At 30.6% G+C, this 23163-nt stretch overlaps 1 protein-coding gene and 1 non-coding gene across 9 annotated transcripts in view; one reads left to right on the top strand and one right to left on the bottom strand.

Annotated features, from left to right (window-relative positions):
• The window catches only part of LOC136783214 (dipeptidase 1-like), a 122464-nt gene extending 99370 nt beyond the window's left edge, over positions 1-23094 (top strand). The window contains exons 1-10 of one of the 8 annotated variants that reach the window (XM_066743165.1): positions 984-1594; positions 1692-1783; positions 15049-15232; positions 15960-16043; positions 16885-16987; positions 17757-17888; positions 19371-19810; positions 19882-20107; positions 20481-20742; positions 20827-23094. In XM_066743165.1, coding sequence (XP_066599262.1) covers positions 15969-16043; positions 16885-16987; positions 17757-17888; positions 19371-19810; positions 19882-20107; positions 20481-20742; positions 20827-21433 — 1845 coding nt within the window. In that variant the 5' untranslated portion in view covers positions 984-1594; positions 1692-1783; positions 15049-15232; positions 15960-15968 and the 3' untranslated portion in view covers positions 21434-23094. Of the gene's footprint in view, positions 1-272; positions 349-527; positions 667-892; positions 1595-1691; positions 1784-9911; positions 10327-11787; positions 11940-14472; positions 14648-15048; positions 15233-15959; positions 16044-16884; positions 16988-17756; positions 17889-19370; positions 19811-19881; positions 20108-20480; positions 20743-20826 lie in introns of those variants that run through there. The other 7 variants (XM_066743166.1, XM_066743170.1, XM_066743169.1 and 4 more) reach the window with 7 other exon arrangements.
• TRNAT-UGU (transfer RNA threonine (anticodon UGU)) lies at positions 18527-18599 on the bottom strand. The gene has a single exon. It is a non-coding gene; the product is annotated as a tRNA-Thr (tRNA).
• Positions 23095-23163: the final 69 nt, after the last annotated feature.

Raw genomic sequence — 23163 nt, 5'->3', positions numbered from 1 at the left:
TTGCCACTAGAAACTAATTAAACGTATAAAACATTTTTAAGTTAATTGAAATTAATAAACTCCTTCTGACATTTGATGTAACAGAAATATTTAATATAGTGTCTTAGATAACAATAATTATATTGTAGATTATAAAGTTGTGGTAGATTGGATACTTTATCCGAGGCTGTGATTGATTGATTGATTGAATATTCCTCAGAGGATACTTTAAGAAAGGATATTTTGAGATTTTCATGGCAGAAAGCCTTATTAAGTTGCTATCTTGTTTTTAGCGCACATCAATCACATACGAAAGGTGGCAGGAATCGATCATGTTGGAATAGGGGCTGGCTTCGATGGAATAAATATGTAATTATTCTTTGACAATACTTGTATATATATATATATATATATATTATTAATAAGATTTAAAATTAGTTCCCTAATTCAAATATTAAATTATAATACATATTATGTACTTTAAATAAAGTAAAAGACTCTTTTGTATAAATTTGAAGCACCTTTTTAAACTAATTTCTATTTTGCAGTACTCCAACCGGTCTGGAGGATGTTTCGAGATATCCGCAATTATTAGCAACACTTTTGGAGGATCCTGCGTGGACGGAGGAGGATATAAAGAAGCTAGCTGGCCTCAATTTGTTGAGGGTGTTTGCTAAAGTCGAACAGGTACGAAATTAGCTTGCTTTGGATCAAGCGTGCTCTATTCACATTTCTTCGTCTCTTCTCCTTTCAATTTCTTAATACGTTTTATCATTGTTATTTTTCTCTCAACAATAATAAATATTAAGAAAGATGATCTTTGTTAATTTTAATCTTTATAAACTATATATTTAAGTTAATAATTAAATTGCTCGACTTTGCTGAAGTAGCATTTTCCAATTTGTGATATTAGGTACGAGATGAATGGCACCGAGCAGCGGTATTGCCAGTAGAAAAGATCAGCCCACCAGACAACACAGCCTGTACATATGGGGCGTCTTGATTGGCTTCCCTGACGCCAAGATTCGTCGACTTTGCACACTCGTCGAGGATCCTTCACATCAGCAGCAGCATCTTCGGACACTTGTTCTACTATCCTCGAGCCTTTAGACGCATCAGCAGCTTTCTTTAAAATCCTGCAAACATGCGACCTTCAGTACCCCCACTGCAATATTCTTCTCAATGATCGGAAATCTTTTTAAGTGAGATTTCAAAAGCTGCAAAATTCTGATCAATCCTCGAAATCGATTTCATCGATTTTTAGACAAAGACGAAAATCTTACTATCGATCTTAGACATACACGTGAGGATTCTTGTAACACCGTGCAGAATGAGCATCGCAATATTTTATAAGTATTGTTTTTTTTCTGATTGTCTAACTGAAGAAAGCTCCTTCTTGCTACTAGACAACTCAATTTCGTTCCAAACGTGTTCTGTACCAAGATTTCTGCTCAATTATCGAACTCAACTGGAAGAAGCCCTGACGATACCATTGATCCCATCACATTTGTGTTAACAAACTTTTCTACCTTTAAAGCATGAGCATTTATTTATCTTAATTAATTATTTCAATTGAACAATAATAATGTTTTATTAGTCTACATTTGATTTAAAAGTAAGTTATTACTTCATTTATTTCGATTTTAACATTTAGTTTCAACACTTTTTGTAATAATCTGGTTTTTAAAATAATTTTCTTTCACGTATTCCAGTATCAATTCACCGTTGCAGTTCATAGAATATCTCTTATGGTACAAGAAGCTACAAGAAACGTATGAAACATAGATTTTAGGAGTTCCAAAATGTAAGTTGCATTTCTTCTTCTTGCAAAGTAGAGTAAAATTATTTCTGGGAAAAGCTTTTAGTTTAGAAATCCATACAAAAGTCTCAATTTAAAAGATCCGATAGAAATTAATAATTTAACAGCGAACGTTATATATTTTTTTAAAAGAATCGTTAAAGGTGCCATAAGGTGGCATTGAATCGAGGCCAACAGATAGTAGACAGAACATAGTAGATCTAGATAAAAGGAAATTCAAAAGCTTTTAGTCTTTTGTCAAAGAGTCATTAGCCTTACGTGGCAATACAACAATAGAAGAAATAGACGAGTCTCACAAAGCCTGTCAATGTAGCTTGAAAACCTCTTGCATACTTTTTTATTTTGTAAGTTTGACTGTGGGCAAATCCTCGCTGTGTTATAAGAAATCCTCATGCACACGCAAGGAAAATCCTTGGAAAAGGAAGTCTGGGACAATCTACATAGCTAAAAACGTTAATTGAAAAAAAAAATTTAGTTAAAAGTAGACAGAAGTGTGTGGTATTGGTTATCTACAAGTAAATAATCTCTTTGCGTTTAAAACTATAGCCGACGCTTCCAGACAACATTTTTCACATTTTATACGATGGAGGTTTGCAAACATAAGATACGAATGAATGCAGTGATCGATAAAGAGGATGTTGTGAGCTCCATTATCGGAGCTCAAACAGTTCTACATATGATAATACGGATAATTGGTACAGAATAGTATTTTGATTTACTTTCAAGGGTACTGTAGATTTTTTTTTCAAATAACTGAGATTGATTAATCTTACATTGAATAATTACTTTAGTAGTCTCATTCTTTAAAAGATTATCACGTGCCAAGAGTATATCAGCTTTTTCCACAGTAACTGCCAGTTCCAGTGCTGTAATATACGTAATGAAGCTAATCCGCCTTCTGTCAATTTGTATTTTATAAGAAAGAATATATTATACATTGTATACTAATTTATACAAAAATCAAATTTAAAGAAGGATCATAGCTAGTAGATAATACTCTATATTGTAACATTTAAACGTCATAGATATTTAGATGGACACATTCTAATATCTGTACATAAGACTAAACACTTTACGTATACTCGATAATTTTTAAAGGAAGTAAAAGAAGGTTATTAAATTTGATTTAATTTTAATAGGAGTTTAAAATTTGTTTTGTGGATTATATTGTTTTTTATAAAATACAACTTGTCTCACAACAGCATTAGGATTAACGAGGCTAAAATAAGGTCATTTTAAATAAGCCAATTCACAATCTAGAAACAACAGAAGAATTAAATATACAGCATTTACAATATAGATAATCAGATACAAATAAATTTACAAGGACACGTACACGATAAGCAAAATAATTGTTTTCCATTTATTTGATTTTTTACTTCTTCAATTTCGGGACGAGGCAGTGTACACATACGAGTATAGTTAATGAGAATTTTAACCAATATAAACTTTGAATGTTAAACATTCGAAATACGCAATTAAATGAAAGTTAAAATCGCGTATATATATTCGTGCAAAACACAAGTGTTAAACAGATACAAGAGTTAAATTAATAAAAATACAAATTTATTGATGAAATAATTAAATAGATCAATCAATTTTGACAATTTTTACATTTTTACTATTTTTCATATTTGTTAATTGTGTAAAATAGTATTATTAGAATTTGTGATCACCCTTCATATTATTACAGATTTTAGGAATATCTCTTAATTATCGTAGAAACACCTTTTTTTATTTATATACTTACTTGACAATTCCTTACACATACACTTATACAATTAATACAAAAATATCTGAATTTTATATTACTGATAAACCACGCAACCATTAATTATAAACAAAATGAATAGGTCATATACAATGCTACTCTGCCAAAAGAGAACCTATTGAAAGGCATAATTAAGCGCAGCAATAAAATTTAGCTAATAATTCCAAACGATGCCAAAAATCACTGAAAATCAAGCCAGAAAAACAAATATTTCTTCACACATATCCAAAAAACACTACCTACCGTACAAACTAAGTCCTTGACCCTCCGCTTACCTACTACATTGACGAGGAAGAATTTTTCGATTTATCTAATAAATGAGATTAATCAAAATTATTAGATAATACTTATTTATAATTAAGTTTTTCTAAACGATTAATTTTCATAAAAATCTCCTTGCATAAATATTATAATTGTTAAATTTAATTAATTAAAATGGATTTGGTGATGTAAAACATTATACGAATTTCACATGATATTTTGTTAGCACAATATTTATGCAACGTACCACCGAATTCGGACAAACAAAATTGTCATGAAATCTGGGAACATAAGAACAATTTCTGATACGTGTTATCTAAGTAGATTCAGAAAATACGAACAAGGCGAGGACAAAATTTCTACGCAGCATAAAAATGGCGATTTTCCATATATTTGTATCACGCTAGTTAATGAATGAAAAAATTATGAACGTTCATTGCGGAGAAAAATACAAACTTTTCATCACTCATGAGCCTCAACTAATTAACATTTTCTTTATCCAAAATAAGAGATTTATTTCAAGTATGTACTGATTAATATATAACTTTAATGCACGGTAACCTTCTTAAATTAGCGTGATACAAATTATGTTTCTTATACTTGGAACTAGTAATAAAAGAAATTTGTAAAATTTACACGCAGAAAGCACCTATTTTGTACACTGCTTTCTAGATAAATACTTGGCATGAATTTTCATTTGACTCATTACCATCGAAGATCGCCATTAAAATTTTCCCTCGAAGCAAAAATATACTCGTAATTTAATTAAGATTTTTTATTCTTATTGATAATCGATTTAGATGAATTTAGTAGCAATAATAACGGATAACCATCAAATAGTTTCTTAAGTAACATAAATGACCAAAAATTAATATATTTGTAATCTACAATTATAATTGACTAAGTCTAGGCATGGAATCTGAGCATTATTGCTCAATAACGTTCGAAGTGATTTCCTTTTAAGTGGACTTTAGAGCTGACTAATTGTTAAGGTAGAGCCCTTGTGTTTTCGTTAAACCATTGAATTAATTTGGACAAGATATTTTCTTCGAGTGAAAATCAAGCGAGAAGACAACTATGCAAGCACTTAGATGTTAAGTGTTAGGGAAAAGAGAAATTGTCGAAGATATACAAGAAAAATCTTTAGGATATATTAGATAATCATTCTTGACATGGAAGAGAAAAGTGAGAAGCGATAAAATGTAACAAAGTAGTATTTATGATTAGACACAAGAAGTAAAGAAAATTTTAGAGCCTTTCGAGAAAACTTCACCCTTGTAAAGACATTCAATAGAAATTTTATAATTCACACGACATATTTGCTAAGAAATAGCGTATATAGAGATCTGTAGATAATAATGTTTAGCCATTGATTTTATAAATTAGCACATTTGCATGCTCATTAGTAAAACGAAGCTTTTAACTCTCAAGACAATTGGAGAGTGCACTAATAGTAAATGAAGACTTGATTGGATTTATTAAAGTCTGGCGAAGAGCGTTTCAACTGATTCAACAAATTTATTAAATTCAATTAATTCTCTTAATGTATTAATAATTAGCAAATTATGATAACCTTTGACTAGAAATAAAGCTGTTTCTAGAAATAAAAAACTCCAGTCTGATCACACGGCACTTTTCCATTTACGCGATATTTAACACACTAGAAACTTGTTCGAAATCAAAGACTTTCTAAAGCAAATAGTTAATGATAAAATTTGTAAAATTCTCCAAGGGCTCTGAGATATTTTTTGCAGCAGGTCACGTGTTCATTTTTTAAGAATTACAAGCTAAGATTCAGCGTGTAGGGGATAATCTCTTTTCTAAATTACCTTAAAACCAATACAAAGAAGCACGACAAAATTACTGAAAGATTAATAAGAGGATAATCTTTATAACAGGAAAAACCCTAAAGTATATACATATAAATATATACATATATTATACTATGAACGACACGCAACTGCCTAGAAACTCAGAATTATAAGATTATTACTGACTATAATTGTATGTAATTAATGACATGTCCAAACGCACAAAGGGCATGTTTGGCAAAAAGATGACGACAAAAATGCAAGTGTACATAACTGTCAAAGGTGTGTAAATAGAAGGGGGATTGGCAGCCAGGAAAACAGTCAGAAATAAAATCTTAAATTACTGATCAAAATCGTTTTCTACTGAAATGCAGAAAATTGCAATTCCAAATTCAATTTTTATTATGAATTCATTAGAGACTTTTAACTTGAGCACTTCTCAATGTTTAATATTGATATGATACGTTAACTGGATCCAATGACAAAAGTGTTTGAAGATTATTTGAAATTAAGCACGAGCTGATAAGTTTCATCTTGTTAAGAGAAAACAAATTTTAGTAGATTTAAGAATAAATTCAGAATTCTATTACTAAGTAAATATTCTATATAAATTAACCATGTTATTTCATTAATATTTACTGAGTCACGATAATTCATAATATATTAATTGTTAAATATACGAATTAGACGTAAGTATATTAGAATAGTAAGCAAAATCATTTATTACAGAGTAAATAATTATTTAATACGCGCGAACAGTTCTGTTATATGAAAAACTGTTTTCATCAAATCTAGACTGACTTTGTTGATCGCTAACAAGATTATTCAAATATATTAATGACTTGACTGTTATTACAGAGTGAAATATTTAACATAATTTTGCAATAAAATGTTGCGCAAATTTTTTAACATGAGATGCTCTTGCACTTTTGTCATTTGACCAATTAACATTCTATGGAGAAAAAGTTTAACGCAATTTAACATTTATTTCAAATAATTTGACTTCGGAGATATTGGCGTTGGTTTAATCGTGCTTTAGAATAATTTAATGAACAATAAGAAATAAGATTTCAAGATTTGTAAGATAAAGGAAGCTAATTTCTTAACGTACGGACGAAGCACATATATAGGCAAAAGAAAGGGAAAAAATTAAGGGAGCATGTGTAAGACAGACTCGAAGAGACTATATTAAGAATTAAGATGCTATAGAAAGTTTTAATAAATTAAATATTAACGCTACGAACAAGAGATACTATTGACACCTATTATTATTTAAGAAGCCCAATATATTATATTATAGGTATATATATATATATTATACATACACATAAATACACATTCTCACACATAGCATCCTACGAAAATAATTATAAAAAAAATATAAGAGACGTAATTATATAATTATAATTGTAATGATATATTTATAATATAAAATATATTATATATGCAGTCTATGATTATGTCCTTAAAAGCTCTAGAATAAGGATGGTGCAATTATTAATAAATATAACATATTATATAATATATTGTATATAAGTAATTATATTATTGCATTATTTATAATTATGTAATTATAGATCAACGTACGTGCGTAGTTACATTTCTTTCTTTAAAATTAGACATTAATGTACTTACGTACGTGTAAGCATACATGAGACTAAGTCCCTTGCTATTAACATATGAAAAATTATAAATATATATATATATATATATATATATATACAAGAAGCATGTGTGAGTGTGTATCAAACTTGTATGCATGAGAGGGAAAGTTTCAAAAAAGTGTAAATGTGTTTAATGAGTCTAGGGGTGAGAGAAGATTGTTTGAAGAAATTTTTTAAACAAAAGCCAACACAATGATTTTTCACGAGCTCTTCTCATGGAGTGTTTGGCAAACTTAGGAAAATATTTAAAGGCGATGCGATACCTAAACATGAATTTTAGTTAGTGAAAGTAAAACTTTAGCGAGTGTATAAATAAATAAGTTTATGAACTTTTAGTTCGTTTGATGTTAGAACTCGTGAGAACATTGAGTCGATCATCGGATTACTCGTGGCGGAAGCATCAACTGCTCGAAACGGTATTTTGCATAAATAATTAATTATCTCAAATTTCACTATTATTCGTTATATATTATAATATTGTAGAATTTTGCAACAAAACACATTACTATTTATGTGCCCTTAAATTTCTCGGCTATTTAAAAAATAGGATTTCTTCTTATATTATGTGCTTTAAATTATTTCTATTTATCCTAACAATACAGCGTTACATAATATAAATATTTTATTAAGTCAATGTAACTTATTAAAATATCATATTATGTGTTATTCAATATATGAGAATAAAATCGTTTAATAAAATAACATAATGTTATAAAATTGTGCAATATTATAATATATCAAAGATTCTTTCCACATCGCGTTAATTGAAGACAAATAATTATTAGTAGATTGATTTGCCAATGAAAGAACTTCTAGGAGGGCTTTAATCGGTTTAAGAAAACTTTATTCTCTTTTATCATTCGATTAGGTTCTGTGTAGTGATGTAAGAGATATTCCATTTCTCTGTGCCAATTCTTCCTAGAAGTTGATGGATAAAATCCTATTGAAACGATGTGCAAAGTACCGGGCAGGAACTTTAAGCGACGACGATGGCGACGGCGATGGATTTATCTGTGTTAATCTAGACGACATTGCTGGAACAATGATTTGTACGCCTTCTATGAAGGATCCTAGAGTACATTATGTTACCTAATAATCGTAAGCACACATTATCTAATAAAAATACTATTTACAAAAATCAAACGACGATGACGATTCTCGAGAAATTGAATTACCTTTTACTTTGCCATACAATTTATTTTTAAATCATTCTTTTTTTAACGATTTCCTATATAACACTAGTATTTTTATTATTATACAATAATTTCTGATCAAGAAATATTTACGGGGGATTTATATCGAATTGTTCTACTTGGGCCATAATGTATTTTGATTAAAATGAATTTTTTTTCTTTTTCAAAAACAATAAGAATTATTAACTAAAATAAAAATTTTTAGTTTATATATTAATAAGGTTAAAATTGCAATAAATTATTTTCAAAATTTTCACTTTCTTTCTGCCTAAGTTAATGAGGAAAGGTGAACAAATGCGTCATTGTAGAACAATTCGTTTCTTTTTAATTTTGAAATCGAATAAATTAATCAAACTATTTCTTACCATCAGTTGAAAACTATAGGAAAAAAGAATAGTTCACTTACCTTCCGAGCATTTACTCCGTGAATTACAGTAGCTTGTTGTTTAGTCGATCAGTTAATAGTTTACCGGAAGAAATATAACAAAGTTTCGAGCGATTCAATTTTGACCGGAAATTCGTTCGTTGGACAAAACTCGAAGAATTGCGTGGAAAATAGGATTTCAAAGGGTTTCTCAGAAGTTTTTCTCGAATGTATGTATGTGTGTGAAAAACGAGCTCTCATGCATGAATACAGTTATATCCACTTGGCGATAAATCATACCGACCACCGAATTAGCAAATGAAATTCCACTATCGAGTCCAAAATTCTAATATTCCGCATCGTTTCATCCAATTACTTTATTCTTATCAGAACGCATCGAATTATACAATTAGCCAGAAATTGCAGTATTTGAAGCATTTCCAGCGCGCTTAATCTCTTCGCCACGAATCTGGCACAAGGGATCTTTGGAGAAACTCCAAATAAGACGCTAGTTCGAGTATCTCAATACCAAAAAGAAAGAATCCTGCACTGTAAGTCTACCTTCGACTTTCAATCTTACATTCGAGAATATCGACCACCAATTCGCGATTCCAAGTAGTCTAAGACTATCACTCGAGAGACATTAGCTATTTTCCCCAAAAATTCCTATTAATCGTTAAAAGCTTATACACAATAAACAATAAAATCTTAAACGTTCCTTACAAAATAATAACTATATATTATCACTGAAACATTATTAAAATTTTATAGAAATTCAATTTTTTGTACACTATTTATAATATTGAGATTTAATTGCAGCGACGAATATAATGATGTAGACTGAGATTTGTAGGGAACGTAAAAATTTAAAGGAAGAATAAATTAAAGTAGGGACGTTTAGCGATGAGAAAAAGCGCGCGATTTAACACATCGATCTGTGTTTCCGCATGCGCATTGGCACAATGGTTTTCTACGTGCCAGGCATACCGTGTAGATATAGGTAAACCGTGACCGGGATAGAGGGACCAACAGGTGATGCTGGAGTCGAGACACTCCCTCGAGCGGCACACACGGTCCAGCGTCTCCCCCGAGTCTCCTCGAATCCTGCGAATCCTACTCGAGTCCCTTGCTGGCATCCTTAGCCGCCAGCTCAGCTGTTATCACTTTCTTACATTACCTATACAAATATTGTCCCATTGTACCTACCCTCCATCTCTTCCATAAAAAAAAATCCTTTGTTCTCACGATTAAACCCATTTATGCCTTGTTACAGTCCTCTCTCTACCCTCGTGTGTTAAATGTAAATTAAACAAACAAAGAGCAATATCCTCTTTCGTCATCGTGCTCATCAGAACCTTTTGTGTGACAAGAGAATTCTTTTTACTGTTGCAACTTATAACGTCAAAATTTTTTCTCGAACTCTTTGTGATTTTGCAAGATTGTGGTGATTGGAAAATTAAGATGGTGATTGTAATTTAACGCTTTTTCTTAATCTATTATACTTGTAGTTTTTAATTTTTTTCTTAAACTTAGATTGGTTTGAATTTTGTCAGGTGAAGTTATCGTCTAGTCATTTGAACATTTTTATATTCGACATTTGAAATAACACAATACAAAACTGTTATTAGGCTTGATTTTTCATTTTCTAGCCATTGTTATATAGTTCTTCAAGTTTAATTACCAATAGAGAGTGTCGTGCAATTACAAATTCGATTGAAATGTGGTTTTATATGATTTTTATGAATTTGAAACTTTTGGCGTTTCAGTAAACAGAGTTTGAAATATTATATCACATGGTTGAATAGTTTGAGTTTCATGTAAAGAAGATTCTAAAAAATGTGATGATATTTGTTTAGTAGAAATTAAATTTATGTAAGCGTAACATTGATGAACAAAGAGTTATTAGTAATTTGTCGATACAAATAAATTATGAAATTTAGATCAGAACAGTAATTACGCAAAATGGACATTCGTTTCTTGCCTACCAAAATTACACACAGAGGAGAAATTATTTTAATTAGCTTCTAATCGTATTTTATTTATTTATTGAAAAATCAAGCTAATAAGCCTAAATTTGTCATAATTACAATAGGCAGCCATGATGAATTTTGTGCAAACTCAAATTGCAAATGAAAAAGCAATGAAACAGCTTTATTGATCGCGTCCTGCTTTTAAAATGAAAAATAAAAGCGGCAGTTTTTACAGATTAGAAAAAAATTATATGTGGTATATATAAAACAGAAATATATCTAAGTTAGCTACTGAGTCCTTCACTCTTTATAAAAAAAATGGTTTTCTATAAATTATCAAACTCTGTCTTATCTTAAAGAACAAATTTAAATAATTATCAACCAAGTTTAATCTGAATAATTCAAATAAATAAATAATTATAGATGAAAAAATCTTCTGCAAAAGTATTAAATATTTGTGAGAAGAAGGTTAACTAAAATTACTTGGCTTTGTTTGAGCAAAGTGTAAGGTTGTTAGTATTTTATTTAAATAAGCAAACGAATGGCAGAAAGAGGCGAAGGATAAAATGCTATTTGATCTAAACTTTGTTGCTTTTAATATTGATAAAAAATACTAGGGCACCAGGATCCCTACCATGATTGCCTTTTTGATTATTCTGGCAATCATAAGGGAATCATGATGGAGATCCAGACATCCCAGTATCTCTGTCATTACCAATAGCCACCGTAATCTTTATTGTTGCTTGAGCGACCCACGTGCTTCAATAAAATTAAAGCTGCAGGCTTGATGAGTAAATAAATTCCTGCTTAACTTAAATTGATTTTTCAATTTTAATTCAATCTCAGCTTATTATTATTTAATCTAAGTATTTCAACCCTTATTAATGTCTTATAAAATTGAATTCGTTTTTTTATGTTCCATTGTTAGATTTTTTTATCACTGTTAAATTTTCAGCTCAGCTATGGTTATCAGTAATGATATTAGTCAAACGTAGCTTGTGAATTGTGAAAAAACAATGTGTTAATTAAGAAAGAAGTTTCAGTGATAATGTGCCAAACAAAAATTGACGAGGACAATGCTGCAACAGCAGCTTGATCTACAAAGAGGTAGCTTATTTATCTCAATTACATCAAATCAATTTTAACATTCAGATAAACAAGTATAATTTAATTATTTAAGAGATTATATTTCGAGTATTTATCATAATTTATAGAGAATAGATAATTGCGAAAAACTAGCAAGAATGTTTGTTCACTACTATACATCTGTGTCGTTATAAAATCAGAACATTTTAAAATAAAAACATAGTACTATATAATATTGTAGAAATGATTTGGTATTTAAAAATAGAATCTACATACTCTTTGGTTCTAAAAATACGTAAGGTTTCTCGGGAGGAATTTCTATTGTCGGAAAAACCAACTAATCGATAAACGCACATCTCTCCAGTCTTGTTATTTCAGCAGTTCGAAATCTCGAACTTTTGCATACATATCAAACGTAAAATTTAATTGCGATAATTTTATAATTTAGCTCATTTCAGTTTAAAAATATCCATGCACGGAACAACATTTTCTTGCAAATAATTTACGATTATAATTCTCAAAGGTATTTCTCTGCAAGTGAAAATATTTAGAATATTTTTGACAGAATGTAGTCAGATGTTTAAAAGCTCTCAATATTTTAACTGTACGGGTGTTAGTTAGCAGAATGTTGAGCTTAGTAGAAAATTATACGCGCTGGCTCCACAAAATAGTACAGCGCGACGTAAATTTCGCATTTACAAGGCTTTAATATTGCAAGGGAGGCAAATATTTCCAAGTGGCTGCATAATAAAGTTGCACGACTTTATACTCAGTATAATAAACACGAATATAAAGCCTTATGCATCAAATATTTCTTTAAATAAATTCATACCATAGAAGTTATTTTATATTTGATTTTTTGCACTAGCTTTTATCATCAGCTTTTTTCTTAAAGTCCCTTACAGCCTTAAAATCTCCTGCTTATCTCTAGCCTAAATCTGTTATCTCGAACTCTGAAACTAGAGCTCCTAATTAAATTTTAAGACACTAGCAAATTTTATTGCTTGCTTCATTATAGCAACAAGATTATTTTACGTGAAAAGCTTCGTGGTTTATTGTAAACTCTTATCAGACGCTTTTATTACTTATCTGGATTATTTGGCTGCATTAATTATCCATAGATCCCTAGCTTTAGCCAATTTAACCCTAGACTGCGCTTATCTAAAATTGCAGCTTCCGCTTTCACAAGACATTTAAAGCCAAATGTATTTAGCACTCCTTTTCCAGGTTTTATATTTTTTAATTAGAATTGTTGGCTTAGTTTGAGATCTTGAAGTATTATTCATATAAGTATAAATATATAATTATTTTATTTTAATTAATAGTGTTCATTACGAATCCAATAGCTATTAGATGTGACAATCGATTCTGTAAGCCACAAAATTAATTCTTATTCGACAAACAATTGCGAATTTAATTTATCGATAGTTATCCGTATATAAGGAATTAAAAAATCTGTCATTGCTGAAATATGTCACACAGATTGTATTTCCCACATATGTCTCTCTCTCTAATATTAATTAGTGATCCACAAATATGCCAATGCATAATTAGAAATTTCCATTATCTCTCTTGTTCGGCTTGAGTAGCCTTGATCCAAATGTGGCTACAGTAGAAATCTCGATTTACCTCACAAAAATAATTCGGATAATCCCCGTCGAATCATTCCAGCATCTAGACTAAGCAGAATTTTCGCTGAAATGTGCGATGAGAGCATTCGACTGCCAGAGATTAACTATTTCAGTCCCCATTTCAGCATGATTAGCATGCGTCAATTTAAAATATTTGTAACTTTTTCAATTGATGTTACAATTATTGATACTGTACACTTTTCATTATTCTTGCCTTGTTTTAATTAAACGATGCTATAAAACTAAGTAATAAATTTTATTGTAACTGTAATATCACACTCTATCATACTTTAATAATTAACACACGAAGTATTGATTAGAGTTTTGTATATAGTAGAACCAATCGCGTTAATTAAGTCTTCATAAATTTTCTTTAAAGTTTTGATCAAGATGTTTTCAATAAAAATTACTTGCAATTTAACGATCAAAGCGTGGTAAATGCAAAGTAACTCTGACTAAACATTAAATGTGATAATAAATATATAACTGAAATATTACAACTGCCGGAATACGCGATAGTATGGCAAGCGTAGGTTAGCATAATATCGTGAAAATTTAGATGATACAGGTACATTATAGATTACCAAGGCTGCTAAAATTTACATATAAAATAATAATGGCTCTTTTTAGTATATTTAGCTGTATTGCATTAAGTCGTATGTGCAATAGTGATTTTTCTCTTGTAGTGTACGAAAAATATAATAAAAGTTGAATTTATACAATAAGGAAATTAATAGAAATTATATGCCATTAAGCTTTAAAATAAAATCATTGAAACTTATAGGCTTTAAGAGTCCTAGACACTTTTACCTTTGGCCGCCGCAAGTTCACAAACCCACAACACAAAACAGCACATGCATTTCCCACTGGAGTAACATTCACTATAATTTCAATCTCTACACGAATTCTTACAAATATAAACACTTCAATTTTCATTACACACTGCACTTCAATATTATGTCAAATTGTAAAAATTCGTGTAATAATTGAAATTATAGTGAATGTTGCTAGTGGGAAATGCATGTGCTGTTTTGTGGGTTTTTGAACTTGCAGCGGCCAAAGGCAAAGGCGTCAAAGACTCCTGCGCGCGCGTAGCCTGTAAGTTTCAATAATTTTATTTTAAAGTTTAATAAACCATCAAATTAACCCCTTTTGGTAGCAAGCGACACAAATTTTCTTCTTTTTAGGTTACTGGAAATGATAGAAAGCATAGACAGATCTTTTTGTCGCACATGTTGTTACGGTTTTAAGGTGTGCTCTTTCAGATTCTGTCATTATTCTTTATCTATCTCAACATATTTTATCAATATGACAATTTCAATTTGGAAAGACGTGAAAACTTTATATTATTTTTCAATCAGCTGCAATTTTAGTTTAAAAATGCTTTTTTGTTTTGTACCGAAACGGGTTCATTTGATAATTTATTTAAATGATCGTATATTAATAAAACGTGTTAATTATAGAATAAGCATGTACTAATTGAATTGCATACATTTCAGGATACAAAATATTACGGGTTAGGAGATACTAGTCGAACGTTTGCAATGGATTGTCATAAAAAGCATTCGAGACAAACATATATTGGAAGGATCAGAAAATTGCAGATTTGAAAATGCGGCAGCACGTATCATAAGGTTTCACAGTGAAAGGTTACAAAAGGGAACCAACACACGCGAAGGAGTGGTAAGATAAAGTCTTGTAGATGAGGCTATCAAATATTGACAAGTTTTCCATGTGCACGTGAAGCTCAAATGCAACGGGCGGAACTGCATTGTGCTGTCTGTTGAATATGAATACTGTGAAGAAATGAGCAAGATAGGATAGTAATACTAAAGTAACGACAGAGAAAGCATCGAAGGTTATCAACAATTTCAAAAAGCAATTTCACTATTTTTTAATCTTATAAACAGGTCACTTCTTTTTTTCAAAACTTTAATTACTTTATTGTTTACAAGATGTACATTACTCCGTTTGCGAATTTCAAATAATTAATGTTTAAGACGACTAAAGTCGTGCTTTACAACGATCATTAACGTAGAACGTACTAATGATTTTCTTGATTGTTGGTTGAGACACTACGTTTACTTCATTAATTTTTATAATGAAAAATGCTGAATGGTACTGTGAGTTGAATTGATTTGGGGTTCCGCAAATGAAGAAAATTCGTTAAGAAAATAGGTTAACAACGTGATTCAACATTATTATATAGGAATTAAAATGGGGATACGATAGTTACAATAATTTAGATAAAATGTTTATAATTTTTTAAAAGAATTTTATAAACGACTATTAATTTTGGAAGTAAGAAGGAAATGTAATGGTAATGGTAGATAAGAAAATTGTAGGGAGTCTTAGGAAAAAAATAATTAGTGCTCGAATATAAAAGTGTTTCGATCGATTCTCATTGCAGGAGTGCAGAATGCCTCAGGGAAGCGTTCACTGGCAAGGTACGCAGAGAAGAGCATGTGGACCTGGCGCACACTGGAATGTTCAGGTTTGTTTGTACAGAAAATTATCAGTAAACATAAGTTTGTACTCTCCACGCTACCCCAAAAGCAATTTCCAGTACAAGGACTTAGAAAACTTCGATTAATACGACTCTTAACAATCAATTAATTATCTCTTATTTATACTAAATAAGTTTTTTCTAGATTTCTTGTAACTTTGCCTTATTTTAGCCTTCTATTTGCCTGAAATAATATAGCTGTAGAAAACAATTAGCACTTTTAGGCTATTGCACAATTTTATAAAATTCACAGCTTAAGGAAAACAACATTGATTAAATACAAAATTTGATTGTGAAAGTATTACTCGAATAATGCAAAAAAGTCACATTTTTATTTTCTTCAAAACACAATTTAAAACTTTAACATTTATTATATACTTACTTAACAATCTATATCTTTTATTTTCCATAATAAAATAAATAAATGGAAAAAGGTACTCGAGATTAACTAGAAGAACATCGTAGATAATTTATTGTTTTCTATGTATGACAGAAAACCAATAATTTTATCTTAGTTCGTAAGTTTAGATTTTTTGTATTAGTCATGTAACTATACGAGTCTCTATTTGTTAGATTTTACACTCGCATAAAATAGAAATAGTTTGATTAGGTTTGTCTAATAATATGTAGTTGTTTCCATATAGAGGAATAGTAGTTGAGTTACAGCATTGAAGGAATCTCTCTCACCCCCCCCCCCTCCCCTCATCCTTCTCTCTCCCTCCATTTCTCTCTCCCACTGGGTGTTTCGGACGTTTAACACTTATGATCTGGGATGCCGAACGGTAGGCTCGAGTTATAAATGGTTAACAGGAGTAATTAAACCGAACAGGTGGTGAGGGGGAAGGTGACAACGCGATGCTTGTGGCATGCCTGCAAAGCTCTCGGAATCGGGCTGCTGCTAATGCTTTTAGGAGCTTGCATGGCGACAATCGGTGAGTAGATTCTCCAAACACACCATCTGTCATCAACCAATAAATAATTGCCAAGGACCTCGTAGAATTGCACGAGATTCAAGTCATACAAAAAGTAGATCGCAACCGTCTATTAAGCTAAACTTACTCTTGACTCCAAAAACTCTTCGAAACTTTGATCAATTCTTTATACAAATTTTCGATTTCTCTACTCCTTTGTAAGCCTCCATATGTTGCTTTTTTATATATAAAATTTTCTTTTTTGCCTTTGCTCTGCTTCAGAAAGTATCGTATTTTTAAGATGTTGAAATAAATCAATCAAATGATCAATTTAGAATATTTTCAACAGAAAAATAAAATGTAGAATTTTAATCAAATTAATATCCGATATTTCATCAGATTCTAGATCAATGTATAAACAATACATTTATATGTATTATGATTTTGATTTATTTAAAAAATATGAATGCTTATTCTTAGTGTCTTTAACAGAAGAGCATGTGAACGATTTCATATCTTTGATATTCACTTGCACTTTTCAGATTACGTACTGAACTCCTATAATATGCTATAATAATAAATCATTTATTCAAGATTACTTCTACTCTTTATATAATTAGTCATTCATCATTTGATCAGACTATATTCTCTCTGTTAAATAATAGTAGATTGATTTAATTATTATTATTGTATTTTAGTGTATAAGGTTGAGGCATAATTTTTAACAAAGAAGTAGCAATGCTTTGACTGAATAAAATTTTGTTTTATTACTAACGATTCCTAAAAATAGGTTATTATGCGGATCAATTATCCGTGGCGCAAGAAGTCCGAGGTAATCTCACCGTAAAAGTAAAGAACGAGTCACGTGGGTTTCATTTAAACAACCTTAGTTATGCTGGTCCTATAGTCATGGGTGTTGGAGGTAAATATTTTTTTTAACGCATTTGGAAAACAGAATTTAGAAGATGTGTGAAAATATTGAATTTCTTTTTAAAAGAGATAACAAAGATAAGATAGCAAGACACTTTGAATTTGTTGGTATGCAGAAAATTCAACTTATTTAATTGTACGTTCTAAGATTATTTTGAGAACTCTATGCTGTAAGAAATTCTAATTTTTATATCTGTTTAATAATTCAAAATATCATTATCGAATTTCGATAAGGTAAAACTTCATTAACGATAACGTACAATTTCCGCTTGATGCTTCAAGTGATGTCATCGAAATCTCAAGAGATCAAACGTAGGAAAATGAGATAGATTTTTAATAAATAAAAACATAACAAAATTGTATGTTGATATTATTAATAAAATTGGAATTTATTATTCGATGTAAAATTATTTTAGAGCAACTATAGAATACGCATGAAACATAATAAATAAACTCGTTCAAATAAATAATTTTTAACTGCGCGCGAGAAGAAGAAAGGCGACAATACACTTTACATCTTAAAATACACTTGAAATATTCATTTAAGAAAAAAAAACCTAAATTAATGTAAATATGTGTATACATCACAGTAAATTTTGGGAAAAGGGATAAAAAAACAAAAACTAGTTTTGCCCCCAGAGAGATTTGAACTCTCGACCCCTGGTTTACAAGACCAGTGCTCTAACCCCTGAGCTATGGAGGCTCACGCGAGAGTATGTCCGTAAAATAGTATGTAGAACTCGAATGACTGTTAAAATATTTTATATTAATTATAATAAACTCTATAATATAATTTTTACATTTTTTATATGCTAGAGTCTTTTTTCACAGAAATTTAATGAAAAACATTTAAAATAAAATGTTTTAATTTAATTTCACCAATGGAATAAATATATGCATATATAAATAAATTAAAAACGAGAATAGTAATTAATTACCAAATTAAATTTTAGTTTAAACGCAAAATCATAAGCTTATAGCAAATGAAGTAGAATGAACCATTTGCCCCTAAATTAATTACATCAAGGGAGCTTAATATTGATATGTTCACATTTAGTACCTGTATACATTTCAATAATGAAACATGACATTATTTACTACTTAAAAATAATTAACCATTTGCTATTTCTCAGTTTGAAAATTTCAATAATATTCGTATCAAGTTTTACGAGTTGTTTCCTTTTTAATAGTCAAATGCAAAATATTAAAACCAAAGAATCGCCTAAAACACATGACAAGATGCTCGATACATTAAAGCAGCAAAAAACTAATCCATTAAAGTGGAACGCTCTGTATACAAAATTGTACTACGAAAATGAATTAAAATTTAAGTTTTATGCACTAATCAATAAAAATGAAAGGAGATTGAAACAAGTTAATCCTATACATAGGTCTCAGATGCCATATAATTTATCATAAAAATTGCATGAAATAAATGCAAAAATTAGTAAAAATTTTCATACGATATTTACAGGCTTCATAGTAGTGGCTGCTTGCGTGATGACCTTCGAAGCCCGGGACAGCGCGGCGAAAGTGGTCCCGGCCCGTTTCCGGTTTAATCAAGGCTCGACTTTGAGAAATTCGAAGAATCAACGCAGCCGAAGGTCGACTTCCTGTCAAACAACCAAGTGGGACCAGCAGGTTGGTCTCTTCAAGGTCAACCGTAGTCCGAGTCCCAATGCCCACGAAGCATCCAGGAAACAGCTCACAGCGGAATTCATGCAATTTTCCAAAGAATTGCAGCAGAAGAGCATAGCTTGTTCCATAAAAAAGAGCCCGAGTGCTCCTACACTAATAGAAAAAAAGTCTCCGTGCAAGAAAGCGCCAAAATATGCCGGATGTGCTCTGTTAAATCCAGAACTCTTGCAGAGACACGCGGTATCGGTTGACAACCCTAGATATAACCCCACCCAGGTAGCAAATAAAATAATTGCATAATTTAGGAATTATTTATATTATAGTGACATATTTGCGTTTCTCATTAGACGAGCAGGGAAAGTTTAGAGCGACAGAAAATGGGAGGCAGCCAAGTATCAATGGCAATGGACCTTCACCTTCCCAATAAAGGTCCCATTACACTTAAGATTAAAGATAGATCGGATACAGCCAGGAGACATCAACTATCGAGACAAACAAAGGTGGAAGATGTGGAAGAGATCGATGAGGCAAGAAGGTTCACCGTTAGCCACGTGTATTCACCCAAATTACCTGGTATAATCATATATTTTAAATATAATTTTCCTATACAGTAAGTGAAAAATATGCACTCCAGACATAAAGTATTAAATATACGATAAAAGAAATTTTACAGGTTTATTCGTTGAAGTAAAATTTATACAATAATTCTGAAATCATTTACTTGACTAAAAAGCGACTATTTTGCATTTCATATCTCGTTTTAGTAGCACATTAATATTTCTTTTTCCTCCACAACTCTCTAAATCCTTGAATGCAAATTTAATTGCACAAAAACGGGTCCTAGAAAGATGAAAATGCATACTTTATATGTTGATCGTAGTGAGAATATTTCTAGTGCGTTGCTATATCTGTAATTCTGAGTTAATTGACGGTGAATATTTTTCAGGCTCTTATTGCCGATATCCGGATGACTTCGTGCCTAGGAAACGGAATTCCATCGATCTCAGGCTATTAGAAGAGCTGGGTGCAATCCCGAAGGATTCAGTTAAAACCTCGCCTCGAGATTTTCGCAAAGTCTCGTCTCCCAATTTTCGCAAGATGTCCTTTGACCGTATTGGACCCGAAAGGAGAGTTGAGAAAACAATGGGCAACAGAAAAGCTAGTCTTGAATTCAGAAAAAGTCCAGACTTCCGAAGAGGGGAATACAGGTTAGTGTTATGACAGAGGATTAATAAAATTTGTTAAAAGATGAATTGATTCTAATAATAATGAACCATATGTATCATATATAGGAAACTATCGACGGAAAGATTCAGCATGGATTATGGTAAATGCACCTCGGATGAAATAGAGATGAGATGTAGAACTAGCAGTGGTGAGAATCTGAGAAGGCAACGATATCCGAAATTGCATCATTCAAGGTCAGACGATAATAGGAGAAGGTCCTTCGACAGGCATCGAAGGGATTCGCAATCCAGTAGATATTCCTTGAACACTCAAGCAGTGATGGAGTATCAAGGAGCGGATTACGAACAGAGATACTTCATCACTACCACCACCTCTTTGGATACCGAGGAAAGTAGAGCTGAAAATTCAGATGACAGTCGGGTGATTGACATTGATGAACAAATGGCAGTGGCTTTATCCTCGGAAGCCCCTGCGGAAGCTGATGCTCTTCTGGAAGAACCGGAACTGGAGAATCTAACGGAAATCGATGTTGAAAGCTCAGGTGATGATTTGGATGAAAAGGAGGAGAACGTCACCAGCGATACCTTGAAGGACTTAACAGATTCCAAGGACACCCTAAAAAATTCTGAAAGTGGACCAGAATCCGAGGCTCTAAAAAGCAGTGGTATTAAAGATGATATAGTTTTAGATATCGACGAAAATCAGGTATGAAATAAATGTATTATAATTGTTGTTAAGTTGTGTATATCAAATCGATTACGAGATCATTATCAGAAAAGCAATCGGTATGATCAGAAAACTTTTTATATATATATAGCAAATTGGTATTAGGATAACGTCTGCTATTTTGACAGGCTAAAGTTAAAAAGAATGAAATTGAATCCAATGAGATCTCTTTTCTTAAATTATATATTTAAAGAATTTTAGGCAAAGCAGAGTGCAGAGTTTCATAATGAAAAGATTCATTCTTAAGCGAGAAGTAAATTGTTAAGGTTTCAGAAACTATTTTGCGCTTGATAATGCTCGGTTAAAACCGACAAGTGCCAATACAATAAATAAAACATTTCTTTTTATAAAAACTTGCTGTGTCAATAATAATGTTTGTTGATAGGAAGAAGAAATACATAATAGATAATATTAAATAGGGATTACACAAAATAAATCAAAATTTATACTTATGAGTTTGAAATGGTAAATAGTTATTACTATAAGATAAAATCATCCGTAAGATTCATAAAAACTAGCTAACCAGATCAGTAATCAAAATTTAATATAATTTAAATACAAATAGTCATCACAGTTTTAAAAGAAGTATTATAAGTGCACTATTGTGTATGTCTCAGAATTTGTTAAGTAGTAAATATAGTTTATGGACAAGAACTTTTCCAGAGGTAATGTATTTTAAGGTATATTTTTTCTGTTATTTCTCAGTATCGATTCGTTTCTGGTGCACCTTCATATTAAAATTATTCTTGTAGTACATACTAAAAGCTCTAATATACTGGCATAACATATCAAAATTTAGAATTCAAACATTTGAATTGCGTTTTTTAATAAGACAATCATTTTTAAGAGAAAGTGTAGTATAAATTTATCCCGGAGTATTGATAAGAAATAAGGAGACAATCAGTAGCAAGTATGTAAATTTAAGAACTTAAAGAAGAGTTTTCAGCTTTCATAAACTTAGTTTTTCAATTATTATTTTACAATATAATTTAAATGTTTTATTTAAAGAACGAATTCCCCTCGTTAAATGTGAATTTATAAAAATGTCATTAAATTTGTTCAAAAAAGATAGAATAATCTTGTATTAAAGATCGGTGTATTTATATGTATATGTGTGTAATTTTATATCGAGAGCTCTCTCCTACAGAGCATTCAGAATACTAACAAAAATAGATCATTGTTATTTTATTATTAGTCTTTAAAAGCTCAGTTTTCTATCGAAAGTTTACAATATTTATTACCTTCATGATATAACCATGATAATTGTTATGTATTTTAGAATAACTTTTATTTGTCGCTGCCTGGATGACAATCATTTTTAACACAAGTGGTAATGGCCATTCAAAAAATTGTTAGCCAATTAAAGGCATATAAAATATAGATAGGCTATAAAACGCAACGTTAGAAGTAACTGTTTATAATCTTTGTGTAACGTAGTCGACATATATACATTATACATTTCACACTTAATGAGCTTTGGTAAAAGCGCGGCCTATTGCTGTAATCATATATTAAAACGTTAAAATTAATATTAATCAAAGATGAGAGGCTAAAAAGTGAAATAAATAAATTTATAAAGCCAAAAATCGTATACGAACATTAGTAAAATTCTGAAAGCGATTCGTACACGTATCGTTAAAGAAAAATCATTCCCAAAAAATTGATTTGTGATAAAAAACAAATTTGTAGTATAGTATTAATAAAACAAATAATTT

The sequence above is a fragment of the Prorops nasuta genome, unplaced genomic scaffold (genome assembly GCF_024137725.1).
Source record: "Prorops nasuta isolate Cenicafe-Biocafe unplaced genomic scaffold, Cenicafe_Pnas_1.2 PNAS00032, whole genome shotgun sequence".
Lineage (NCBI taxonomy): Eukaryota > Metazoa > Arthropoda > Insecta > Hymenoptera > Bethylidae > Prorops > Prorops nasuta.
Note: the sequence above shows the minus strand (reverse complement) of the source record. Positions and strands in the feature narration are given on the sequence as shown.